The 25,043-nt window shown below is 42.7% G+C and overlaps 1 protein-coding gene across 1 annotated transcript in view; it reads left to right on the top strand.

Annotated features, from left to right (window-relative positions):
• Nucleotides 1-25,043, top strand: part of SOGA1 (suppressor of glucose, autophagy associated 1) — a 101,083-nt gene that overhangs the window by 28,010 nt on the left and 48,030 nt on the right. Inside the window, exons 3-4 of the mRNA XM_018554058.1 lie at nucleotides 9,681-9,839; nucleotides 19,933-19,983. Of these exons, the coding sequence (XP_018409560.1) occupies nucleotides 9,681-9,839; nucleotides 19,933-19,983 (210 nt within the window). The remainder of the gene's footprint in view (nucleotides 1-9,680; nucleotides 9,840-19,932; nucleotides 19,984-25,043) is intronic.

Genomic DNA, 25,043 nt, shown 5'->3' with positions numbered 1-25,043 from the left:
AAAGGGCAAAATGATTGAAACTAGGGATGCACCGATACTAGTATCTGTGCCGATACCGAGTATTTGGGCAAGTACTCGCACTCGCCCAAATGCTCCAATACCTTCCCTGATACTGGAACTTCCGGTCAGAAGTTCCCCCGTAGGGGAACATAAAGCCGGCTTCCTCCTGGCCAATCAGGAAGCCAGGAGGGGGGTCATTACTCGCCACCCCGCTTCCTGATGGGCCGGGATGCAGACTGAATGCTTGGCCGGGAAACCTGGCTTCTCAGCCAATCACAATAGAGCCGGCCAAACATGGAGCTGGCTTCCCAGGCAATCAGATGCCCGGGAAGCCGGCTCCATGCCAGCGGAAGCATCAGTAGCGGTATTGGCGAGTACCGAAAGCAAAATATTGGTACTCTATACCGAAAAACCAGTATTGGTGCATCCCCAAGTGAAATTCTAAATACACTAAGGATGTGACATGTTTAGGAGGGCCTCAAAAACACAGGGAATTGACCTCAAACTAGCAGGAGAGACTAGTTTTGATGCTTGGAGCAGGCGTCTGGGCAGAGGTAGGGAGTTGGACAACAGTAGGTGACAGGACTCCTGTAATTTCACTTTGACTTCAGTGCTGACTGGTAGGTAGGAAAAACAAGCCATATGTGTGAGCAGTGGCATGTGGTATCTAGAAGGGTCCTACACACTCTGCACTCTGGCCATGGTTTCATGGAAGAGAAATTTGAATCTTTTGGCCAGTTTTCTAAATTTAAAATAACTTTATAAGGAATGGTCACCTTTTTTATAAGGAATGTTCACCTTTTTATAATGCTAATTCATTTTTTTTTTAAGATACACTATGGCTTTTGTAGTATGCAGAAGTATAAAATCATGTAATTCATGCCATTTGTTATAGTAAAGTCAAGTATCTGGTGTTCCAGCAAAATAAAATTTGCCTTCTTTTTAAGGCAATGGATCATGTTTACCTTCATAAGCCTTCATTACATGTTAATTCGAGAATGTAACAAGTCCTTATCATTCCGAGGACACCCCAAGACCTAAATTTGATTGTCTGACTAATGGCAGCCATCTGACCCCGGTAACCTTGCCTCTCAATTGGATTATTCGGTTGACACTTCATGCTGCACTTGGAAACACTCGGCTGCTGAAGTTGCTTGCCTGTGTTTACATTGCTGACTTCAGCCTTCCTATTTCACATGGCTCTATTTTCCATTATTGCACCACTTCAGCGCTGCCAGCTTCTCCCTCCTTCAAACAAAGACATTCAGTATTTAGCAGACCGGCGGCTGTTAATATTTTGCTTGTGTGAAATGCAGCAGGAAAAGGGTTGGCCAAGGAGGTAACGAGATGGAGGAAAGCTACAAGATCATTGGAGAGGAACAAATAACATTCCATTTAAAATTATACCATGTATTATGCCACTAATGCATACCATATTTACATGGATTATGAATGTTTTGATGATTTGTTTTAGGACAAGATGTTACAATCAATAAATAAAACCAATTATTCGTGTTTTACCTGCTCTGTGCAATGGAAGAGAAGCCAATGTACTGTCTGTTGTCGGAACAATTTGTGATGTTTTTTTTTTTTTTTTTTAAATAATTTGACTTTCTCGTGTGCTTAGTTGAGGATTAGAAGTGGCCACACGTTTTATCCAGTATCCGGAGCAATCGTAATAATTTCCCCTCAGAATTCCTCCAGTTCTGTCAGTCCAGTAAACCGTTCCAAGCCCAGATAAGGGGGGTGTGGGGCCTTTGAACCCCAGAAACACGTAGCCTTCTATTGTTGTAATAGAAGAGTCTGAATAACATAGAGTCTGGGCTTTCTATGCTCTGCTTTTTGGTGCTTTGCTCCTTGAACATCCAGAAGGGAATTTATCAAAACCTGAGCAGACAAAATCTGGAGCAGCTCTGCATGGCAACCAATCAGCTTCTCTGTCTCATTTTCAAATCGGAACAAACTGAAGCGAGAAGCTGATTGGTTACCATGCATAGCTGCTCCAGTTTTGATACATTTCCCCTCCAGTCTCTACAAGGAGATTTGTTGGACCACTTTGAATGATGGGGAAACCTAAAGGTTTAGTTCACCTCTTGTAAAAACAAAAAATGTAGTTAAGAAGCCCCAGTAGGTAACACTAAACGGCAGCTTTTTAAAAATCTTCATTATGTATCTGCCATACCTGTAGGTCATCGGAGTTCCCCACGGAGCATGTCTGAAAACCTCCCAATATTCTGCATAGTCCCATCCTGTCTTGTTGCCAGGACGAGCCAACCATTGAACACTCGCACCCAGCATCACAGGAGCGAGCGCAGTCCTTGTTCAGAGCCCCGCACATGCACAGTGTGCTCTCTTTGTCTCAGTCACTGCTTGGGTGGCCAGCTTCAGTTACCTGAAGACTTCAAACCACTAGCCCTGGGGTAAAGATGGCCATACATTATGACTTTAGGCCGGTTCCTGAAGAAATTCATACAGTGGGTGGCACCCTTTCGCGGCATCCCTCGATCAGCTGATCGAAGTAGCCAGTCGGAAAATATTTGAATGAACAGAGCTGGTGGCCGCTGTCTGGATACAAAAAGAAACCGTGGGGATTCCTCGCTCCACGCTTGTATAGTGGTAATGGAGGAATCTGTTCTATTGTTTTGTTTTGTTTTTTGTTCAGTCCAGGGGTTGAATGAAAAAAAAAAAATAGAACATTGTAAGGCCAGCTTTACTCAAACTGGCCACCCTTGGACCTGGTTGGACCGAGGTGGGCGACTGATGGATCAAATGTCATTTGAATCGGCTGGAATTTGGTCTAACGGTGGCCCCATCAGCACCACCCTGTTCAACAAAAGTCGGTTTTTCAAAAGTTGGTTTTTCAATCGACTTTGGCTGCAGTCACTGTTCGGCTGAACACTTTTCCACCCAGCTCCTTCAACAAATCAGCGTCGGACACTGTTTTGGGTATTTTGACAGCTGTGGACGCCGACTGTCAGAGTTCAACCACCGGCAAGGAGACTCGAGTGTTTTTTTTCTCGTTCAGCCCGCCTGCCATAAAGTGTATGGCCAGCATTAAAATAATATAACCGATAAGAATACAGCACCGGCACAGAGCTCAGGAAGACGTCCACTGACCATTTCTGCCAAGATTAGCAGTTTGTTTTTTTGCTTGCGTTACATAGTTTTATCAAACAGATCTGAAAGAAAATCTCTTTCGATTTGAATATTTAACAGACCAAAAATGGAGCAAATAAGAGCAGTTTTGTTTTTAGGGTTTACATACAGTTTTTAAGTGTCTGGATTGGATAGCTCGGCTAGCTGATACATTGAATAGAAGTCTGGACAGAATGGTGTTCTGTGTAGAAGGTGCTTCAGACCTTTAAATCCTTTTAATCGCAATGTGTTTTCGGAGAGCCTCTCCCGGTGATTACAGCAACAGCTGGAGGTTTGGGAATTGCGGAATGTTTCATCATCCAAATTCTGCATGCCTGCAGGAAAACCCAGCTCTCTGTGCTATGGCATGCTTATACTGAGCAGGCCCTCTGTGTACTCGGAGCACACTCCTCCCTTTGTGTCATGATGTTACTGGAGGACGCCTAAGAAAAATGTCTCTGCAATGGGCTTCATTGTGTTACTTTTTCAGTTGTATGACATCTTTATTAAAGAATTGAAATGCATATATTCTTTTTGATGTGCTGTTAGGTGGGTGTCAACATTTTTTCCAGAGCATGGAACTCTGCAGATTCTATGGCACTGCTCATGTCTTGCCTTCTTTTTATAGACTGCTAATGAACCTTTCAATACTGCTGATGGGCAACCCAAGCCCTTTACTTCCAGCACCTCACTCCCTCTCGCACCCAAAACAGGAACCCACACTGCTTCATCTCCTGTCTTCTCTGTGGACTCTAGCTCTCTGCATACATTCATGAATGCATGCATACACACAAACATATCATACACATATGTATTTAATAACCCACTGTTGGTGCAGTGTGAAGGCATTATGGTTTGGGCTTTCAAAGTCCAAACAGAAAAAGGTTCAGTAGAGATATCCTAAGCATATAGAGTAATAGGCCTAATGGACTGCTCCTTTTTTCTAATATGCAATCCGAGGAAGATAATTTTCTGCAGAGGCTCTAGTTGACCACATGACACTGGGAGGAAAAATACTCGGAGGGGAATTTATCAAAATTTGGAGCAGTTGCCCATGGCAACCAATTGGCTTCTCTGTTTCATTTTAAAATCAGTTGGTTGCCATGGGCAACTGCTCCAGCTTCTGTCTGCGCCAGTATTGACCAATTCCCCCCATTTTATGTTTGACCTAAAGCATGTATGGTTCTGTAAAGTGGCCTCTACAGGCATAGGGTAGGGGTGTCTAGCCACGGACATCACTGGTCGGTTGGGTCTCCAGCAAACAGTCTAAACCGTGGTGGTAACCCAATTGTCAAAATAGCTTCTATAGTGGTGCCGCCACTTCAGCCTATAGGATCTGCAATGCAAATCAAGAGATTTAGTGCCTGATGCACCAAAAATGTTGGGTGCAGAGCAATAATGTAAATGTTACAGAATATAGATACACTAATCCTCTCTCCAGACATGTATACTTACCAAGCCACGATCCCCTTGACCACCTCATTACTGCAGTAGCCCCACATGTCCAAGCACCAGGGTCAACCAGTGTCACAGCTTAGATGGGGATATGATGTCATGGTGCCTCCCAGTTTAAAGTATTCAGGCCTGGTAATTGACCAGACAGACCTAAGCACTGTAACATAGGAGGGTCATGTGTTTCCCCATACACCAAAGCCATGCTTCATTGGTGAGGGGTTTGGCAGTAAGGCCTGGGTCACACCTGGGCGTTTTACAGCCCGTTCCTACACTCTGTCAAACGCTCAACATGTGAAAACCAATGATTGCCTATGGTCATGGTTCCCACCTGGGCATTTTACAGCGATGCAAAACGCCCTACGCCCAAAGAAGTACAGGAGCTTCTTTGGGGCATATTTGCCGCGCGTATCCACTGGGATATAGCCAACTAGCCCTCGGAAACGCGCGTCTGCCGCGCGTTTTTTACCCGCGGATCGCGGTAAAATGCGCGACAAACACGTATATTTGATACGCCTAGGTGTGAACCCAGCCTAAGGTGGCGAGGGAGTGTGACTGGGCAGGTATACATACATGCATGAGGTGGGGGGGGGGCTATGTGCAGTCATTGTCACTTTTCCCATTTGGTGTCACTTTAAGGCAAATTGTTTAGGAGTATGGATTAATACAGGTGAAAAATAATTTTGCTTCAAATTATACTTTGAGGATAAAGACTCTAGTTATGATGAGGGGAAGAGGAAATTCAAGTTGTCACAATGTCTGGATTTGCTTATAAACCTTACAGAAGCACAATAAAAACTGTGCATTGCAGACAACTGGCTACACTATAGAAAATGTATTCAAGGCAGATGTTAAGGGTAGCACTCTTTTAATGTGTACAAATCCAATATACTGTCCTCTGTCCTTTTTTATATGAAATGGAAATCCATTATCCAATGTTTATGAAAATTCACAAGTTGCAGCTAGAAATTAGCCTCTGTTCCAGTGAACAATGAACAAAGGAGAGGAATACATGCTATTATCTAGAGAGGCAAATGAGGAGATGACTCATGGAAAATGACAGCTAAAACCCTACAACGGAAGAACTGACTTGATCCAGGTTTTGCATGTCGTTTTTGGTTCGTTGCTCTTTTCTGTAGTTTTTTGAAAAATATATATCTTGAACTTTCAGAACGTTGAAAACCTCTACTCCTGCCAACTCTTTAGTCTGCCATTGCTCATGATAATTTCAACAGAAGGAGTCGGGCTCCACCCCACCTTCATGTGGTCAGTAAAGTTGGCCATCACTTGGAGGGGCTAATATTGAGTTGCACGTGATGGAAGGCCAGAGTTTGACTTTTTCTGTGAAGAAGTCAAAATATGTATTATTATTATTATTATTATAATAATAATAATAATATATATTTGCTTGTGCCGATACCTTTTTAGGATACGTGCAGGAATGGCAAGGTGCATGCTTTTATATTCTGCTCTCCATTTCATACTAGTACTCTCATGACAGATCTCGGTACATAAAGATCCATCCTGATCTCTCCCTTCTTTGTAAGTCATTAAGCTATGCTGGTTGCTGAACTGTGGAGGGCTCCTAGGTCTTATTCAATATACAGTGGTACCTCGGTTCACAAAATTAATTCCGCGATTCTGGTCGCGAACCGATTTGGCCGTGAACTGAATTGGACTGCGATCTCGACTAGAGGAAGCCATGACCATGTGTCGGAGCAGGGAAAATGGCTGCTGTTGTGTTCGTCACCCGAAGCGGAGTTTGCGAACTGAGGCAACAGTTTGCTGAACTTCCTGTTCACGAACTGAATTGTTCGCGAACAGAAGCGTTCGTGAAGTGAGGTACCACTGTATGTTGTGACCAGGGCTTCCTGCTAGTGATGGCACGTGTGCTGTGGAGTTCCTGGCTTATAGCTTAGGTTGGTCTCTCAGTACAATACCTGTCATTTAGGGAAGTACTGAGAGGACCATCACTGTAATGACGATGAAAAAGACCTTTGCACTCCAGCCACCCTCTTCATAAGATAACTAGAGGAGCCAGTTTTACTTTTTGCAGATAATAGAATGATGAAAGCTGAACATCTTTAAATGTGGTGGAGGCAATGGAATATTTTGCATTGGGTTCCACATCTGCCTTGTTGCCTCTGAAGACGTATTAGTGTATTGGGGGCAAGTAAAACATGGGAACACTATTAGACACATTTTATAAAATCTATTATATTTAAAGTGACCAACTCGGGGGTAAATGTTAAAAATGCATTCAAATACACAAGCTATTAAAAACAATGTATCTTATTTTTGTATCACTTGGCTGTAGATCCTCAAATCATCTCTGAATTGGTGCTGACACTGTCCTTTCTTCTGGAGGGTGGCTACTTTTGTTCCCCATGGTCCCTGTGTGTGTTGTAAAGTAGTCACCGCTCCAAGCTCGCTCCCGTGATGGACTACAATCTCACGTTTAGTTTGCCGCATCATTACACTGCTTCCTGACTGGCTAGAAAGCCGGCTTCATGCTCTCTCGTCACATAGTACTGAGAAGCATGGGGGCTGTTTCCCTGCTAATCAGAAAGCCGCGTGGCAAGTCTTTACACGCTGCCTGGCTTTCGGTATCGGCGAGTACCGAAAAAATATCGGTACTCCGATACCGAAATACCAGTGCATCCCTAGTAAATAAAATAAATAAATAAATATATATATATATTAGTGTGTGTATATATAGTTGATAATTTGCCAAATAATAAAGGTTAATAAGAAAAAAAAAAGCTGACCCAATGTCTTTCTGTCTTTCCTATTTGATTTGTGACCTCTCCTTTTTAACTGCTAATTGAACGTTTATGGAATCGGGAAGATAACAGATGGCTAGTATGACACATGGATAATTTTCTCCATAATATTGATTCCTTCATGTTCATTCATGTCGACAGGCCCAGTTTAAAAATGCTACCTTTTAATTTTGTGCTGTGCCGTGTTTCATTAGCTGGTGATTGATAGCATGATTTCCTATGGCCCTTTGTAGTCTTGTGCTGTTTAATTATTTAGCCAACATTGTCATCTACATTGTCATCTAGCAGTTCATATTAATCATCCCTGTTAAAGAGATAATTTGCTAGGTGTAGCGAAACATTCTTCTATAGAAAACTGGAAACACGTGCACCTATATGTGTTTTAAAGGGTGACGAGACAAATGGGTGAACATGTAGTTGAAATGTATGTATAGGGCTTGCTTTATCTTCCAACGCATGTATTCCGCGATCTGCACACATGTAAGGTCAGCCCCTCTCTGCTGTTTTAAATGACTATTTCAGGGACAATATGGTTATAGTCTTCAAATCCTGCAGCCATGAAGACTTTATGCTGCAGCATAACCTACACTTTGGACTGCTTACCCTAAGCCCTCTCATCCCAGAAGCCCCTGGTGCCCACCTGTGGCTCTTTGGGCACCTTCAGACAGCAGTCTGTTGCTTGCTTAAGGCAGTAATGGAAAAATATTCCTTAAACTGGCTTCCATTATTTGAAATGATTTCCAAGCTATGATGGTCTCCTGAAGCATGCCCCTGTCTCCTGTTGCATGTGTTTAATCTCTCACAGCTTCCTGTGGCATTACATGCAGGAGATAAGTTTAAAAGAGACAAGCTATACCTATGAAGTCCTATCCAGCCCAGAGAAGAGACCTGTATGATCGGTAGGGAGAGCAGAGCATGTGTGAAGGGAGCAGAGGTGGCTGCATGGATGAGATATCATGTAGGAGGCCAAAGTTGATGCCTTCTGTAACAAAGTATGTTGACCAACAATGCCTTCAAGTAGTATTAAAGTCTGGGCTTTTTTTTACTTTAATGCATTCTCTGCATTAGGGTATAAACAGCCCAGCACCTTTTAAAGTTAGATGGACTTGTTAAAGCCTAGATAATAATTTAGTGATTGGGTTTAGACTTGCTGTAATGCATTACATTTATTCTCTGGGTATAAAAATATATGGAAAATGAATTCTGCAGAGACTTTTTTCCCCACAGTAATTAGAGCTTCATCTCCATGCAGTGACCCTGGCATAGGAGTTCTCTCTCTCTGTGTCTCTCTCTCTCTCTCTCTCTCTCTCTCTCTCTCTCTCTCTCTCTGTGTCTCTCTCTCTTCTTTTTTTCCACCCTTGTTCCCTCTTGAATGTTCTTGCTCATGCTCGCGTTCTCGCTCCCTCTTGCCCGTTCTCGCTCCCTCTGGCCGCCCTCGCGCTCTCTCTTGCCCGCTCTCTCTTGCCCGTCCTCGCTCTCTTGCCCGCCCTGCGCTCTTATTTATAAAGGTTCCTGCATAGATGTTTCTTTATAAAAAGCAGGTTATTGTACAGTCATGTGTGTAGGCATGCATGTATGCAAATAAGCAGAGCCACACAAGTGATTGATTAGGAAAAAACAACTTGGCCCATTGTTTTGTTCCTTTGGAGTTCTAGGCCCTCTGACTGAACAGCACTGATTTTAGGGAACAGTTCACACTCTCTATAGGCAGCTCTAGGCTAGGTGTGTGTATACAGGTAGAAAAAGAAAAACAATTCCAGCCGCTGCATCGGTATCTCACCAATAACTAAATAGCACAGATTAGTAGAAAAGTCACCTTTGCACGCCTATGTCTGGTGCAGCTGCTGCTTCCTCCTATTGCAGCCTGGCACATATGCCAAGCAGAGGTTGGGGTCAGCCATACCTAATGATAGCAGAACACGTTTTTTCCCCTCACTGGCTGGGCAAGTAAAACCAAGGGCATTTCAGCTGTCGTGCCCTTTGGCTGATGTACAGTATACTGTAGAGGCCGCTTTTTTTTTTTTTCCTTTTTTTTTTTTTTTTTTTTTTTTTTTTTTTTTTTTTTTTTTTTCTTCTACAATGCAATTGACTTATCTTTCTGGCTTCCGGCCTGTGATTCCAGGCATGTTCTTACTATCAGTTAACATAACTTACTTGCCGTTTCTTTACTAAAACACATCTCTGCTTGTTTTTTCTATCTGTGTCCAGGAAGCATCTCCAGCTGTATTCAAAGCCTAGTGGCTGGAAGGGGTGAAGGTTCATAGGCTTCTTAGCAGTTTGTGTATTAAGGATATTATTTTTCTTTCTCAGGTGGCCAAAGATGTCTCTATTCGCCTCCACAATGAACTGGGAGGGGTGGAAAAGAAAAGAGCAAAATTGGAGGAGGAGAATGAAGAGTTGAGGCAACGACTGATCGAGACCGATCTGGCCAAACAAGTACTGCAGAACGAGATGGACAAATTTAAGGAGGTAAGATGGCTCACTTGAACACATAGAAGGAATATACATTAGTGGATTTGTGTCTGCTATAGTCGCCGGTATTCTAGGACCAAATCCTGATACAAAGTACTGGATCCTGTGCGAGTCCACCTAAGCCCAACTCGGAAGCGGTGTAAAACCAGCCATTTGCATTTAAGGCCCACCTCGTCCATTTGGTGGATCCTTCCACTTTACTGCAACATCTAGAACTGATGGCAAACAGGATCTGGCGTTGTAGTAATGGTAAAATAACATCATGCTTGGGGGTGTGTTGTCAACCAATGCTGAAACATTACATTGCAACCAATTGTTTTCATTAATATATTTAGATTTCTCCTCTTTGATGACATCTGTTTAGAAGTGAGGCTTTTTTTTTTTTTAATGCTGCTGTTAAGGCAGCTGGAAATGTGGCACCGGGATGCTCAGAAACACTGTGTACAAGGTAATTAGGAATACTCAGGGGTCAATTTATAAAGCACTATTCATGCCATACTGCAACCATATTGTTGCTTTAACAAAAACAAATACTGCTTATTTGTAAAGCATAGCACTGTGCTTTAGAAATGTGCTCAGTGTTTCACTGGTTCTGGGACTCCAAAGTTAGCGGAGCCACTACTGTTCTCAATGGAAGGGTTACGCTGGGAGGGGAGCCTGGCCATGTGACCTGACAAAGTCAGAGCAGCGTCAGGTAGGGAGAACACTATGGGGCACTGAAGGCCTTACCGTGCAGCGCACATACTCTGAATGGGCTGATGGAGTGTAGTAGAAAGAGGATGGCAATATCTGCTCCGCGTTTTAAATTGGCCCCTTCGTGAAATGTCCATATTCCTGGTATGTTTTTTTTTTTTTATCCCAATATGCCAGTTTTTGGCGTAGGGATCTTTCACCCAATAATTTCTGATGGCATAAAACATGATCTTGGGAGATAATAACAGTGACTGAGCACAAAGTGCTTTGCAGGGTGGGCTTGCACATTGCCGTAGCTCATACTGCTGTTACATGTAGCCTGACCAGAATCAAATCCGCTTTATAGGGTATACAACAAATCGACCCCTAAAAGAGCAGATAACAGTGGCAGAAATATTAAAGACCATACCATATCTGAAGGATTTTTTTGTATGTGATCATGGGGGGAGTTTTTGATTTGGATGTATTGGCCCTTTAAGAAAAGATGTGTATTTTTTTTTCTGATATTTACATTATTCAGCTGACTGTTTTTATTTATTAATGTTCTATTTTAGGATGATATATTTTTGTTTGCTCCTTATGTCAAAGTGTTCCATTTCCTAGCTTTCCCAGTAGTCATTTCACACAGCTGTGATCCTTTTAGAGCTGCCTGCAGAAATTTTTCAGAGGGCTCATCCTTCTTGGCTGGCTTCTTGGGTTGAAATAAGGGAGGGAAAAGAGAAAACAGATTAGATCACAACCAGCTGGAAGATTTCTCGAGCGGTTCTCGTTATTTAAAAAAAAAAAAAAATATGCAGAACGCGCTGTTTAGAAATATACAAAGAGAGCTTTCAAAAAATGCATCGTGTTTGAAATGTGGCAGAGAGCCAAGTCCTGCGAAGACCGCCAGATATCTGCAAGGCACACTCGCTTACATTACTGCCATTTTAGGAAGGCAGGAATAATTTCCTCTAGTATAAGTTTAATGTGATTCACTTGTGATGGAATAGTTGGCATTTAAGTTTTGTCGACTGATACAAACCTGGGGGGGGGGGGTGGCTCGTTATAGTCTTAAAATAAAAGTGTAGAGCATCCAGTATCTTTACATAAAGCATTTACATGAAATGGATAATCATACAGTTTATATGTATACATCACACATTAAACTTTCCCTAGACTCGGACAACCTTATGCTTCACATGGTGCAGGAAGGGTCAGCTGCTTTTTGCCTAGGCCCACCTTGCCATCAACTTCACGGTTCTGCGTGGCATTTGCCATGTCAGTGGAGGTGATGGCAATCGTTATGCATCTCTTCCTGTTCATAAAACCTCACTTCCAGATGACGCATCAATGTAATCCAGTGATCAGAGGCAGACGTGGGTGGCATATGCCTTTTGTTAAAGTTCTGACAGGCATCGGTATCATTCAAAGAACCAGGGTGTCTAGACATTTATTTCTAATAGGTGAATTGCTTTAGACCCTTGGTTCTCAACTGGTGGGTCGTGACCCAAAATTTGGTCGCGACCATGTGTTCAGTGGGTCGCCGCGTGCCTTCCACTTTTCTAGGTCAGAGGCTTCTCGGCCTCCCCCTGGCACAGCACTGTCAGTTCTCGCGCCAAGCAGCCATTCAAAATATGCTGCCTGGTGCCGAATGTCAGCTTGAGGTGGTGTGGGCAGGAGCAATGGCCATGAGGGAACTCCTTCTGTACAAGCATTGCTTACAGCCCCTCGCATGTCCTGTAGAGGTGCCTGGACTGGAGTGACATCACATTCTGGCTCCCGGCACCTGTACAGGGTGCGCAAGGGAGCTGTACAAGCAAGTATACATATGGATGGAGCTCCGTCACAGCACAGCAGCCCACACTGGACCCCAGGCTGAGGATCCACTCCGGTTCTCGTAAGGTAGGGAGACTGGGTGGATCTTAAAATAAAATTTTTATTTTTTTGTTGGTGTGTACGTGTCTGTCAGTGTTTTTTGAGGGCCTGTTCACACTAGTACAGTGCATTAATCCAACAGTCCTGTGCCATTAACGCACTGTACCACTTAATCGCACCTACTACGCGTTGAGGTGTGTTGACATTCATCACCACCTCCTCCCACCCAAAGTTCAATCGCCCACACTGGAACGCTCTGTACCGCAATGCTGTGTGTTCCATTGCAGTGCGACTTGGGTCACGACTTAATGACCAAGGACAAATGTGGGTCCTGAGGTTGCGCAGGTTGAGAACCACTGGTTTAGAACATTGAATCTTACTAATTAATTATTCTGTGGCAGCCGACACAACTCCACAGATTTGTTACAAAATTCTTATTGTGCAAAGTGGGTCACAGTGGGAAATGGAGGGGATAAGGTAGAGTTGGGCTTTAAATACAGGTCCGCCTTAATTGTTTTAACTGACAAACTATTCTGCTCAGCTACTTCTGTATTCCAAATACACGTTCTAAAGTGTATAGCCAGACAAGTGACGCCAATATTCACACCTTCCCTTGTCACCAGCCTGCCTTTTGGACTATGAATTTGTATTGTTACACTTCTGGTCTCTCATCTGTAAGCTGCTCATATACAGTATATCTCCTTCCAGCTCCCAGTGCCTGAAAACATCTTTAATCATCAGCACTGTGCAATGCAATTAAAGAATGACTGGGAAATCAAGGATAACAGAAAAAATACATGGAAGAGCGCAACAACCTAAGAAAATGATTAGATGCTAAGCATCCTGCTGTAAATGACTAAGTGCAATAAAAATGGTTGGTGTATAACTCACGGTTGTGATGTCATAGATGGGCACATGCACTCCCTGCAGTCCCGTGTGGTCAGCGATATTAATCTGTATGTTACTAGGCAGGATGTGGCAATCCAGGATCTCCGCAATCCAAGTTCTACACCATCCCCGGGTATCTCCAGGCTGCGTCCTCGGCTGGCCGGGTCGAGCCGCGGCTACTGGAGTAGGAGAGGGAGAACTATCCAGCTGCTGGAATCGGCACTGAGCGATGTGTGGTGTGCGGCGTGAACGATGAAGTGTATCTGTCCGTGCTCGTGAGTCCGAGGGAAATGTGTTAGGGTTGTGAGGTACCCCTGAGAAATCAGTTGGCGGACCGCTCTAAGCCCTCGTTCACACCTCGTTCGTGCACTTAATTAGTCATTTACAGCAGGATGCTTAGCATCTAATCATTTTCTTAGGTTGTTGCGCTCTTCCATGTATTTTTTCTGTTAAACACGCTATACGGGGCTCCTCACCCGGTTGTCGAAGAGTCTATGCACACCATCCCCCACAAAACTAGCAAGTGACCTGACCACATTACAGTTGTGCGCTTCCATGCATTTTTGTTCAGACTGGGAAATCAAGGATGATCGACTACTGATAGATTTCAGGCTGTTACAACAGTGGTATTTACTATATGCCATTAGTCTAATGGAATACTTTTTTGTCTTTTTCTTTTAAGACGTTATTGTATAGCAGCAATATGTTGATGATAATTAGTTTTTTTGCTAGTAGTCTCTTGTGATATGGATAACATTGCTGTGACTCGGCTATCCCTTGACAAATAAATATTGGTGGATACAACACAGAATACATCACTTCTAAAAATCACGAATGACGCCACCTTATTACAGAACATCTGACCTTGCCAGGTCAACTCCCTAAATACAGTTTACATTGCTGCCAAGCTTTATTAGTAAACCCTTATTAATGAACACTAGATGGAAAGAGTGAGGCTATTGCCTATAGCAACCCGTCAGATGCTTCTCTTCACTCTAAACTGCTTGTAAACCTTGCATCCAAACGCTGGGAGTGTTCCTCGTTTTTCCAAACGCTGGGAGTGTTCCTCGTTTTTCCAAACGCTGGAGTGTTGCAGAAGCTGATGGAACTCACATTTAAGTGTATGGTGCTCTAATCACAAAAATTGTATTCAATTTATGATGCCATGGTAGGACATGTGATCTCACACATAGTATTGTAATGCCACCTTTATGATTTGACAGCCCCTATTGGGGTATCCGTTATTTCCACAATGTTGCAATGAAAATTTGGATGTCAGTTGATGTTGTGATGCCACAAATGGTATTGTGATGTCACCGTTCATGATGCCGCTCTATTCAACATTGCATTCTCGAACAGTAGTTTCATGCCACAGTTAAGTGTATGTTACCAGAGTCACTATATATAGTAACTATTTACGTATAGTTTAAAATAACTTGAACTTTGTCCACACGAAGCGGCTGTAAAGCAGAACTCCTAAGACCGAAATTTAAAAAAAAAATATATTCCTCAAGAGCCACACAACATATATAAATCCACTTTGTGTACACCTGATGTCTTTGCAAACCCGGGCAAAGCAGTGACCTCTCGTTGTGCTGCAGCCAGTGTAGAGCTGGGGGGGGCAGTAAGCAAACTACAGGAAGTGGGCGGAGACTAGACCAGTCACCCTGCACAAGAACAGAGCAGCAGTGAGCTGTCTCTATTACAGGAAGCTCCAAGTCTCACACTGGATTACTGCACAGATCTGGAACAAATACACAAAGCTCACCCAGATTCCAGTAAGAACACACATGACTAGATTTGCCTATCCCGGAGTTCAGCTTAATTGATTTGGCAAAAAAATTGTTTGCTTAACAAAAATATATATACAGCCGCAGCTACCGAAAAGTACATCTTGGGTTCACGTAAACTTTAATGTATCCAGACTGTTGTGGGTTTATGGAAGTAAGCTGCATTTTTCCATAAACTACTACCGAAATGACTTATTTTTTTCATGGTACATTTGTGACACTTGGAAACTCGGAGCACATGCTATAAAATCTCTCCTTTCCCGGTACAGGGAGCTGAGATATCTCTGCTCAGCTGTCTGCTTAAGAATTCCTATTCCCCATCTGTGCTTAGAGTCAGTATGATGAGTTCAGCAAGAATAGGAGGGTAACCTGGAGGGCAGAGGACTGTATTGTGTCATGTGAGAGGGATCACCCCTCGTCTGTCATTAGGCGACATGCGATCCTTGTGTTACTTGAAGATAGGTGGCTGCTGTTTCTGGCAGTTGGCAGGAGATCCATTTCAGGCCGGTCTTCTACGGAGGAGCTGCAGTACATAGGAAACTGTCCTAAGGATGTGATTGTATTGTGAGCTGCACTGACTCCTCAAGCCTTATCCTGATACTTTCCCTTCTCATTTCCTTAGCTCATTACAAACATTCTGGCATCAGACAAGAGAAGTGTTTATTTTACCACAGCAGCCAATCACATCCCAGTGAAAAGAAGCATCTGATTGGTTGCAGTTCGTAACATATATTCTAGATTTTATCCTGGGATCCACTTCTCCTCAAAGCATATCTCTTGGCAGCTAAATTCACCGTTGACGTGCATATAGATGAACTGTTCCCTGGGTGCATTATGTACAGTGTTGCATAACATGTTGCCGCTGTATAAATACCTGCAGTAAATTGGACGCCCAGTTGCTTTCATTTATTTTTTACATCTATAACTGCTGCTGCTCTTCTTTGTTTTTTCCAAGAAAAAAAAGAAGTGCTTTGTGAATCCCTTGTCATGCACTAAATGTTTTTTTTTTTTGGAAACACAAATGTTGTGTGTATGTATCTATTTTCATATAAAGATCAGATTGTTGCTGACCCTAGATGGCTCGATCTTTTCTGTAACTGATACTGCCACCGAAAAGTCATCTGCATCACACACTTTCAGGTGTGTTAGATGCCTAGTCCCTCTTTGTTTTGTAGTTTCATCTGCTGTTTCCACCCCCCCCTCCCCCTCCATCATTGTACTGAGAACACAGACTTTTTGTTATACAGAATTCACAATGGCAGCATCCTTCCTCAGCACTACTAAGCAGAGCCTGCATATGTAATGACCAATATGGCTGCACCGATAAAGTAACAAGCGATGCATAGAAATGAGGTTTTGAACACGCACATTGATGATCATTCTCACTCAGCTGATCCTTTTCACACATGTACTGTATATGCAAAATTGTTAGAAACAAAGCTAAAGTTCTTCGTTGGATGAGCAATAAACTTTTGACCTTGTCTGTTTTTGTGGTCGCTGCTCGGCCTCCCCCCACGTCATGATTTTCAGTACAAGAGTTCATGACATTTTGAAAGAATTTCTCCTTCATTGGTGCTCACGGTAGGGAAGTAGTCCAGAGAGCTTTAGACCTGTGTGCATTCACTTTGAGGAACTGAGGAAATCTCCACTTTACAGTCAAAAATAGAGGCAAAAGTGTGAACAATGGCGGGGATGAGGTAATTTGTTTTTCCTCTTCTGCGTCTTAAGACAACAGACATCAGTGTGTGTTTTATGGAGCTTATTCTATGTTGATGTCACTGATCTGAAGGGGATACAAATATACTTTAGTGATTGAAGTCAGATTTGATTTATTAAAGTGGAACTGTAGAGCGGGGAGCGATGGCAGCACTTGTGATAGTATGAGGGTGTGCATAGCTTGCATGCATATTATGGCCATCATACGGGGCGGGGGCTTAGTTGTTGAGTTGCATCATGCATTATAGTCCTTGTTTTTCTGCATCTTCCAGTTGCAACAAAATAGGCAGAGCAAGCTGTCAATCCCGCAGCTGGGTTGATCTCGACAGCAATGTCGGGATCCGTCCCTGCTGCAGCGTCTCAGTATACCGCGAGCTGTAGCTCGCTGTATAGTGAGCTTTGGGACACGGGAGAACGCTAGTTTGTGTTCTCCCGTGAACCTTAGGAGAACTATGGGGAAAAGTCCTGACCCCATAGTTCTCCTTTTTAATGTATACCCAAACTAGTCCTTATGAACACCTAAATGGGACATTGGACAAGGGTCTTATAAACCAACTTGGTGTGGCTTGGGCTTCCTGTTGCATAAGTAAGTCTGTAGTTCATCTCCTACCCACCTCATTAACAGGGAATGTTTGTTACTGCTTTCAGTTTTAGGGAGCTGCTTGTAGGTATATATTTTAATTTCAAATAGCACCTAATGCAATTTTGGACAAATCCCAGGAGCCAGGTCGCCAATGCTCCTCTAAAATGACAGTTGGCACCTAACGTTTGAGGTTTTTCTCTAGTTGTCAATGGAGCTGGCTCCAAAAAAGTCTGCATTGGGCAGACTGGTGCCTGAATTCATATGTCTCCTAATGTCTCATCTGTATGCATTACGGTGGGCTCTTTAGCTGTTGGAACTAGAAGACCAAATGTAACTTGCAGGGCATTCTAGCTCATCCCAATCCAGGTTTGTGAAGTTTTGGCCCTCAAAGCTGAATTGCTCCTCCTTTTAATACTGAACCAGTAAGCTGTGACTTCATTAGCACGCCTGGTGAAATAATTGATTTTCTAGCAGCCACGATTGTCAGTTTTTAATTAGATTTCTCAGATTGTATCTCGTTGTGCATCTTAAGCAGCCTACTGTAAGCTGTAATTTGCTCGTAGATGTTCCAGCAAAACACCCAAAATATTGCAGTTAATGTGGTTCTGAGAATCCAAGGAGTGTTCATGAATATTCTTTATTAAAATGTTCACAAGCAAAAGAAAAGGAATAAATGTAATTTCATGTAATCTGTACGATTTAAGGTAGTTTGCATTTATTTCCAATTATTTGCGCTTTGACTAGATTTCTTTTCAGACCAGGTTCGGACAAATCCTAGGGGCCAGGCAGCCAGTGCTTCTTAAATATTGGCATCTAACTTGAGGTTTTCTCTGGTTGTCTATGGAGCTGGCTCCTATAGAAATCCTGCTGGTTTTTGCATTGGACAGAATGACTCCTGAATTCCATATTCATTTGTCCACCCTGCCTTACAGTATTTGACCGATGTGGTAGGTAGGTGGGCAATGACAGCAACTACAGTAAAATGAAGAACTCTCCAGCATTCCAGTGATAATTCTCATACATTTATTGGTGGAACATCACATTAGTCATATACAGCCAACATTTTGGGGTCCTCCAGGATCCTTTCCCTTTTACACTGTAGTTGCTTTTTGGGCCAAACTTTGGCTTGTGCTGATAACATTTCTTGAAAGCAACAATCTATAGAGACTGCTCTTACAAGAAATTGGACAGTTGTTTTGAACCAGTTTTATCTGTTGTCAGCAATTGGGTTTTGTATTGAGTAATGCAATGTTGTCTTTGTGGATTAACGTGACACTAAACTCAGGAGTTAAATCTTAAAAATACATTCAAGTTCCTCAATTATTAACAAAAATGTATCTAATTTGTGTATCACTCGGCTGTAGATCCTCAAATCATCTCTGAATTGGTGCTGACACTGTCCTTCCTTCTGGAGGGTGGCTACTTTTGTTCCCCATGGTCCCTGTGTGTGTTCGTAGTCACAGCTGTTGTACCATAGTCACCGCTCCAAGCTCACGTCTGTGATGGACTACAGTCTCAATACAAATTACTAAACTAAACGCAAGATTGTAGTCCCATCACAGGAGTGAGCTTGGAGCGGTGGCTACTATGCAACACACACACAGGGACCATGGGGAACAAAAGTAGCCCCCCTCCAGAAGGAAGGACAGTGTCAGCACCAATTCAGAGATGATTTGAGGATCTACAGCCGAGTGATATACAAATGAGATACATTTTTGTTAATCGTTAAAGGAGAACTATGGAGTTAAGGCTTTTCCCCATAGTTCTCCTCCCGTCACCCTAAGCTCAGTATACCGCGAGCTACTGCTCGCGGTATACTGAGACGCTGAAGCGGATCCCGACAATTATGTCTGGATACGCCCAGCTGCGTGAGTGACAGCTGGCTCTGCATATCTAGAGGCAGAGCCACATACAAATGGCAGTTTTCAGGTTAAATCAACCAGATTTTAATCGCAGACACAATCGGTTGGATTAAGGCAATTTTACCATTGGCAATAGATGGTAGTTTGCATTCTGCTCCTCGGTGGTGTTTGCTAATGAAAGCCGATTGACATTGTCTAAAAATTGTTGCGTACCTGCTTATGTGTAAATGGGTACCCAGATAACGTCAAAGTCTGTACTTTTCTAAAAACTCCCTTTTTTAAAGTGCATTTACACTTTTGCAGCCAAATTGGGATGACCCCTATTTTATATTTGTTACATGTCCCCATTCACATCGCATAAGCTAAAAAAATATTTAAAAAATGTTTCTTGCAGTTTAAATTGCTTTTACTTGGGTGAGGGTTTTTTGGCTTTTTAAGGGTTAAAATTTCGACTTGCTGATCCTTCTTTGTAATGTTGGGAGGGGAGGGGTTTGTCATCCCTCTCTGTACTGCGCTGGCTCGTTTCATTATTACCGTATGTTGGGTTATGTTTCTGAAACAGTTATTCTTTAACCATTAACTGTTTTTTGGCTATTGTCTTCTCTTTTATTACATCCCTGCAATGCAGAAAATAATGTAGAGACTTCTGAATGTCGCTGTGCTTTGTTGGTCTTGACACTGAACATTTTAACTTTTTCTAACAGAACTCTTTAAAAAAGAGAAGGTCGGGGAAAGTGGAGAAGAAACCACCTCAGGTAAGAACAGCATTGTGCTTGTGCGGGAGGTTCTGTGAGTTCTTTAGGGACAGTTCCTGTCAAAAGCAACCAGTTAAGTTGCCTGTGTTGTTTTGGGGTTAGAAGGCAAGGTGCCTGTATCTATTAAGCGGGCCTTTTTAAAGGGAATTTCCCAGGGAAGCTGAAGAATCAATGGGGGGAATTTATGAAAACTGGTGCAGACAAAATCTGGAGCAGCTGAGCATGTCAACCAATCGGCATTGGACAAACTGAAGAGAGAAGCTGATTGGTTGCCGTTCACAGCTACCCCAGTTATTGTCTGCTCCAGTTTTGATAATTTCCCCCATTGTCTTTTCAGTATCACTGTGTTTAGTAATACAGCCCCACCAAGGCAAACCCTCTGGTCCCTATATGACAGGGTGCTGTAATATCACTGGTTGGTCTTTAGTCTACTGGATCAAGTACCACTTATGGTGTTGTCTGTCAAACGTCCAAATAGAGGATAGTTATTATTTTTCTTTGAAATCTACTTTAAAGTTGATCTGAACTTGATAGGTAAATATTTTCCTGCCTATAGGGAACACACAGAAATATTAAATGTGCCTGAGCAGTTCCCTGTAAAATGTTCTGTTTCGTCTGCAATTCCTCCAAAGAAATGGCAGTGCTGGTATGTGACCTGCGCCTAGGACTGTTTCGTAGACTCATAGCTGTATATCTGCAAAGTGTGATCATCCAAGGTGATGCTGCCTTATACTGCTAGTCTCATCAGGTTATAAGTGAGATTTGGTGATGTCACTACTGTGTTGCTTATGGTTTTTCTTGCTGGTGGGGAAGCTGTACCAGAGACCTGCAGCGCAAGGATCTCCCTGCTCCTTCATTCTTTCTTTGGATCTGGGCTTCCTCGGCTTCTCCTGCTGCTTCTTGATTGATTATTACTCCACCAGTCATCGGTTTGCCGTTTTTGACATGGGTGTAACAAACTCTTGCTCCTCTATCAAGATGGCCATCTCCACAGAGACCTTGTAAAAAGCAAGGTACTGTATGTTAAGTTAGTAATATGGTAAAGATCCGCTGCAGGGAGCCTACAGGCAATACTGGTGACTAGTCCTATGAGGGTTGTGCCTAAAGAAGGAAAGGTCAAAGTTCAGGTCCTCTTTTTAAGTCGTGAGCATTTAACAAAAAAGTACCAGACTTTATAATTTTGTAGGTTTCAGTTTTATCACATGCTGGTTTCTTGCAACAACCAGCAACTTGGAACAATGGCTTCAGTGCTTTGAGCCACTGGGCAGGAACAAATATGCGCATTATGGGTTCTGATTTCACTGGCTCGCTGAAGGTCTGAAACTGATCAAACCACGGCTAGAGGGACAACCAGTATTTTCAAAAATGTGTTTGGGGGGTTTTTTTGTTTGCTTTTTACAGTAGGTGGCAACTGGGGATGATCACAAATGGTAGTGATGTGTTAATTTTTAGTGTGTTTTGTTTTTTTCCCCATTGTGCATCAATGTGTTTACTGTATGAATCTTGAGACATTTGATTCATGTTTCACTCGATTGCCTAATTAAAAAACATTAGACTTATTCCCCTTAGAGGATTTGTGCCAGTATGAATATGCTCATTTATACACAATCATTAGTATTCCACTCCCGCGCCCCGATCTGCATCTCAGTAGTGCTTTGATTAAGGCTCCTGGCTTCATTAAAAATAAAGGGGGCTTTGAAACGGTTCCCTTGATTACAGTGTGGAGGCATTTGGGAGGGAGAGAATATTCAAAGGGAGCAGGGGGAAGCACAGACAAATGCTATTCTGTGCTGTGTAATAGTATGGCAGATAAACGACACAGGGGAAGGTGTCAGACGCACACAGAGCAGTAGCCAGCTGCAGCAAGCCCCAGTCAAAATATTTGTACTAGTTGGTACAAAGTGCCACTGCTTTTTTTTTTTTTTTTTTTCTTCCACAGCCACGAATACTGGCATTGAGATGCAAGAACAGTATGTTATTCTACTCCTAAGAAGGCAGGGGCTTCCCTGTCCTCCATGATCGGGTAACGCTTATTAGGTTTTTCTTGCTTATGGAGCCCCTGGGAGGTACAAAGAAACCAGAGGGTAAATCAGCCCAGAGGCTCGAACTATAATAACCGTTTTGGATGCACAGAGCAAGTAGAGCCTAGCGGTTCATGACACTGTTTCTAATTGGCTTCAACCCACAAAAATCAACACTTGTGGGTTTTTCATACAAACCTTACTACGGAACTCCAAACAAAATATAGCCACCATTTAAAATGCCTGTTTATACTTTTTAAAAAGTTGTACTTTTGCATAGAAGTAGTATAATTACCTCCATCTGTCTTGGTATCAGCTTCTGACACACCCAGCACAGCAAAACTCTGACTGGGAGAGGGAGGGGAAACACTAAGAGCAAATCGGGCTCTGCTGAATGCACATGTGTTCCTAGGGAACATGCTGGCAGAAACCGATAGCAGAGTTGATAACTTATCGGTGTGTTGCTGCTCCCTTCATTGGACAATCAACAGCTTGTGGCTGAGGGTTTGACATCAGTGTATTCCCTGATGCTGCCTCATCACCTCGTGACCAAGTATCATGGAGCTGGCTTTCCGGGCAATCCGGAAGCCGGGCGCCACGTCTTTAAACGGCGGCCGGTTTCCTGATTGGCCAGAAAGCTGGCTCCATGCTTTCTCATCATCCAATGAAGAGAACCATGGAGGCGGCTTCCCTGCTAATCTGGAAGCCTGGTGGAGAGTCTTTACACGCCGCATGGCTTCCGTAATGTGACTTCTGGTATCGGTATTGGCGAGTACCGGAAAAAAATATCGGTACAGAAAAACTGGTATCTGTGCATCCCTAGTACAAATAGAGAGGCTGAATTTTCTCTGAGGGAGAACAGCCATTGAAGAAAAATTTAAAAGGTAGATTATCCTTCCGTGCTCTATCCAAAGCTAAAACAATGGTTTTGACTTTAAAACACAACTTAATGAATCTTAGTTTGGCTACCTTCCCCTCTCTCCCAGTAAGGCTCCATAGGAAGCTGAAATTAAGCAGAAATCATCAAAAAGGGAGCAGCTAGTGCTGGGCTTTCTCCTAAGAAAACCTAGATTGGTTTGCCGAAATGGTTACATGATTGCAAGCTTTAATGTTTATTTGCAAAGTTACAATTTTATCTAAAACAGTTTAAAAATGTGGTACCCTAAAAAAAAAAAATGAAGATTGCCTCAAAACAATTTCAGTTTCCCTTTTAATAATAATTCATGTTTTCAGAGGCAATGTATGTAACAATTATCAGATCAGAGATCTAAATAAGCCTCCGTCTTTTAATTTACTCACTGTGGTTACCAGAGTTTTAAAGATGGTTGCTATCCTAATTTTGTCTTATTCTAAAATCCTTCTATTTCTCCTTTCCTGATACCTTCCTGGTTTGGAAGAACAGCATTGAAGGGTTCAGAGTTTGTCAGGAGATGACTGCGTCTTTTTTTTGCCGGTTGAAGTCTATTTTATGTTGAAGTCCAAGCCCTCAAGACTCGATATACAACAGACACACTGTGTCTCGAACCCCTTAATAAGTTTGGTTGCCCTCCTCTGGACTTTTTCCAGCTCAAGGACATCCTTCCTGAGTATCTGTGACCAAAACTGGACCGCATACTCCAGATGTGGACGAACCAGTGATCTGTAAAGTGGCAAAATTATAGACTTGTCCCTGCAATACATTCCTTTCTTAATGCAAGACAGGACTCTGCTTGCTTTGTTTACAGCAGTCTGGCACTGCGAGCTGTTCTTCAATCTGCGGTATATAATGACCCCCAAATCCTTCTCCGTTTCAGACTTCCCTAGTGGCACACCCTTAAGTGTATAGTCCATTTGCCTATTTTTAACTCCAAGGTGCATTACCTTACCTTACATTTATCGACATTGAACTTCATCTGCCATACAGTTGCCCACTCCCCGATTTTATCCAGGTCCTCCTGTAATGTTATAATGTCTAAATCTGTGTCTACTACCCTCCCAATTTTTGCATCATCAGCAAACACTGAGACATAGATACTCCCTGCCCGATATCATTAATAAATAGATTAAAAAGCATGGGACCCAGCACAGTACGCCACTCATGACCTCCGCCCAGTCTGAAAAGGTGCCATTTACTGATACTCTTTGTGCACGTTCTTGTAGCCAGTTTTCTATCCACATGCACATTAATTCATCTATGCCCATAGCCCTTAGCTTGTATAACAAGCGTTTATGTGGCACCGTATCAAATGCTTTGGAAAAGTCCAGATATACTACGTCTACCGGCCTCCCTCCATCCAGATCTCTACTTACCTCTTCGTAAAAGGTCAACCTTATTTGTTTTTGAATGCTGATTGAATCGTTTTCTCTGATTTGAATATCCTGTTGACCAGCAGTGACCTCTATAAACATCCCAAAAAAGTGGTGAAGACTGCAATGCAGACTACAAATGGTAGCTGGTGGCACACCCAGGCATTTCAGCTTCATTGCTTTGAGGGAAAAGTTCACCATATTTTTCCTTTTGAATCAGTGCCAGTTAAAAAGTTCAGTGTTTTCAGATTTTATTTTTGTCTCTCTCCCCTGGGATCACAGAAAACCTATTTGATTTCTGAATTTAACAGGGTTATTCACTTAAAGGGTGAAGAGTTTGGAGAAGGCAGGAGAAGTGAACAGTCTAGGCCAAAATAGCTGAACTGTAAAGTGACTTGAATTGGGGAATTGTTCCAAATCGGCGATGTTGTCCTAGATTGTTCACGTCTCCTGCCTTCTCCAAACTCTTCACCCTTTTGTGAATAGACCTTTAAATGTTCAACCAATTAAAATATTCAGTGTTAGATGCTGGAGAATTAAATCGCTTGACGGTTTCTTGTGTGTCTCGGGGTCTCTGTTGGTTACATCTCTGCACCAAGTTTCTGGTTCTGTACACCTGTTGCCGTTATGAGGGGATCACATTCTCGGTTTGATATGTTTGGTTTTTTTGTTTTTTTTTATTATTTGATTTTATATTCTAGAAAATGTAACAGGAATACAAACAATGATGCAGATTAATAAATCTGAGGAAGT

Source organism: Nanorana parkeri, unplaced genomic scaffold (genome assembly GCF_000935625.1).
Source record: "Nanorana parkeri isolate BGI_ZX_2015 unplaced genomic scaffold, ASM93562v1 scaffold141, whole genome shotgun sequence".
In the NCBI taxonomy this organism is placed as follows: Eukaryota; Metazoa; Chordata; class Amphibia; order Anura; family Dicroglossidae; genus Nanorana; species Nanorana parkeri.
This window is presented reverse-complemented; position numbering and strand designations above follow the sequence as displayed.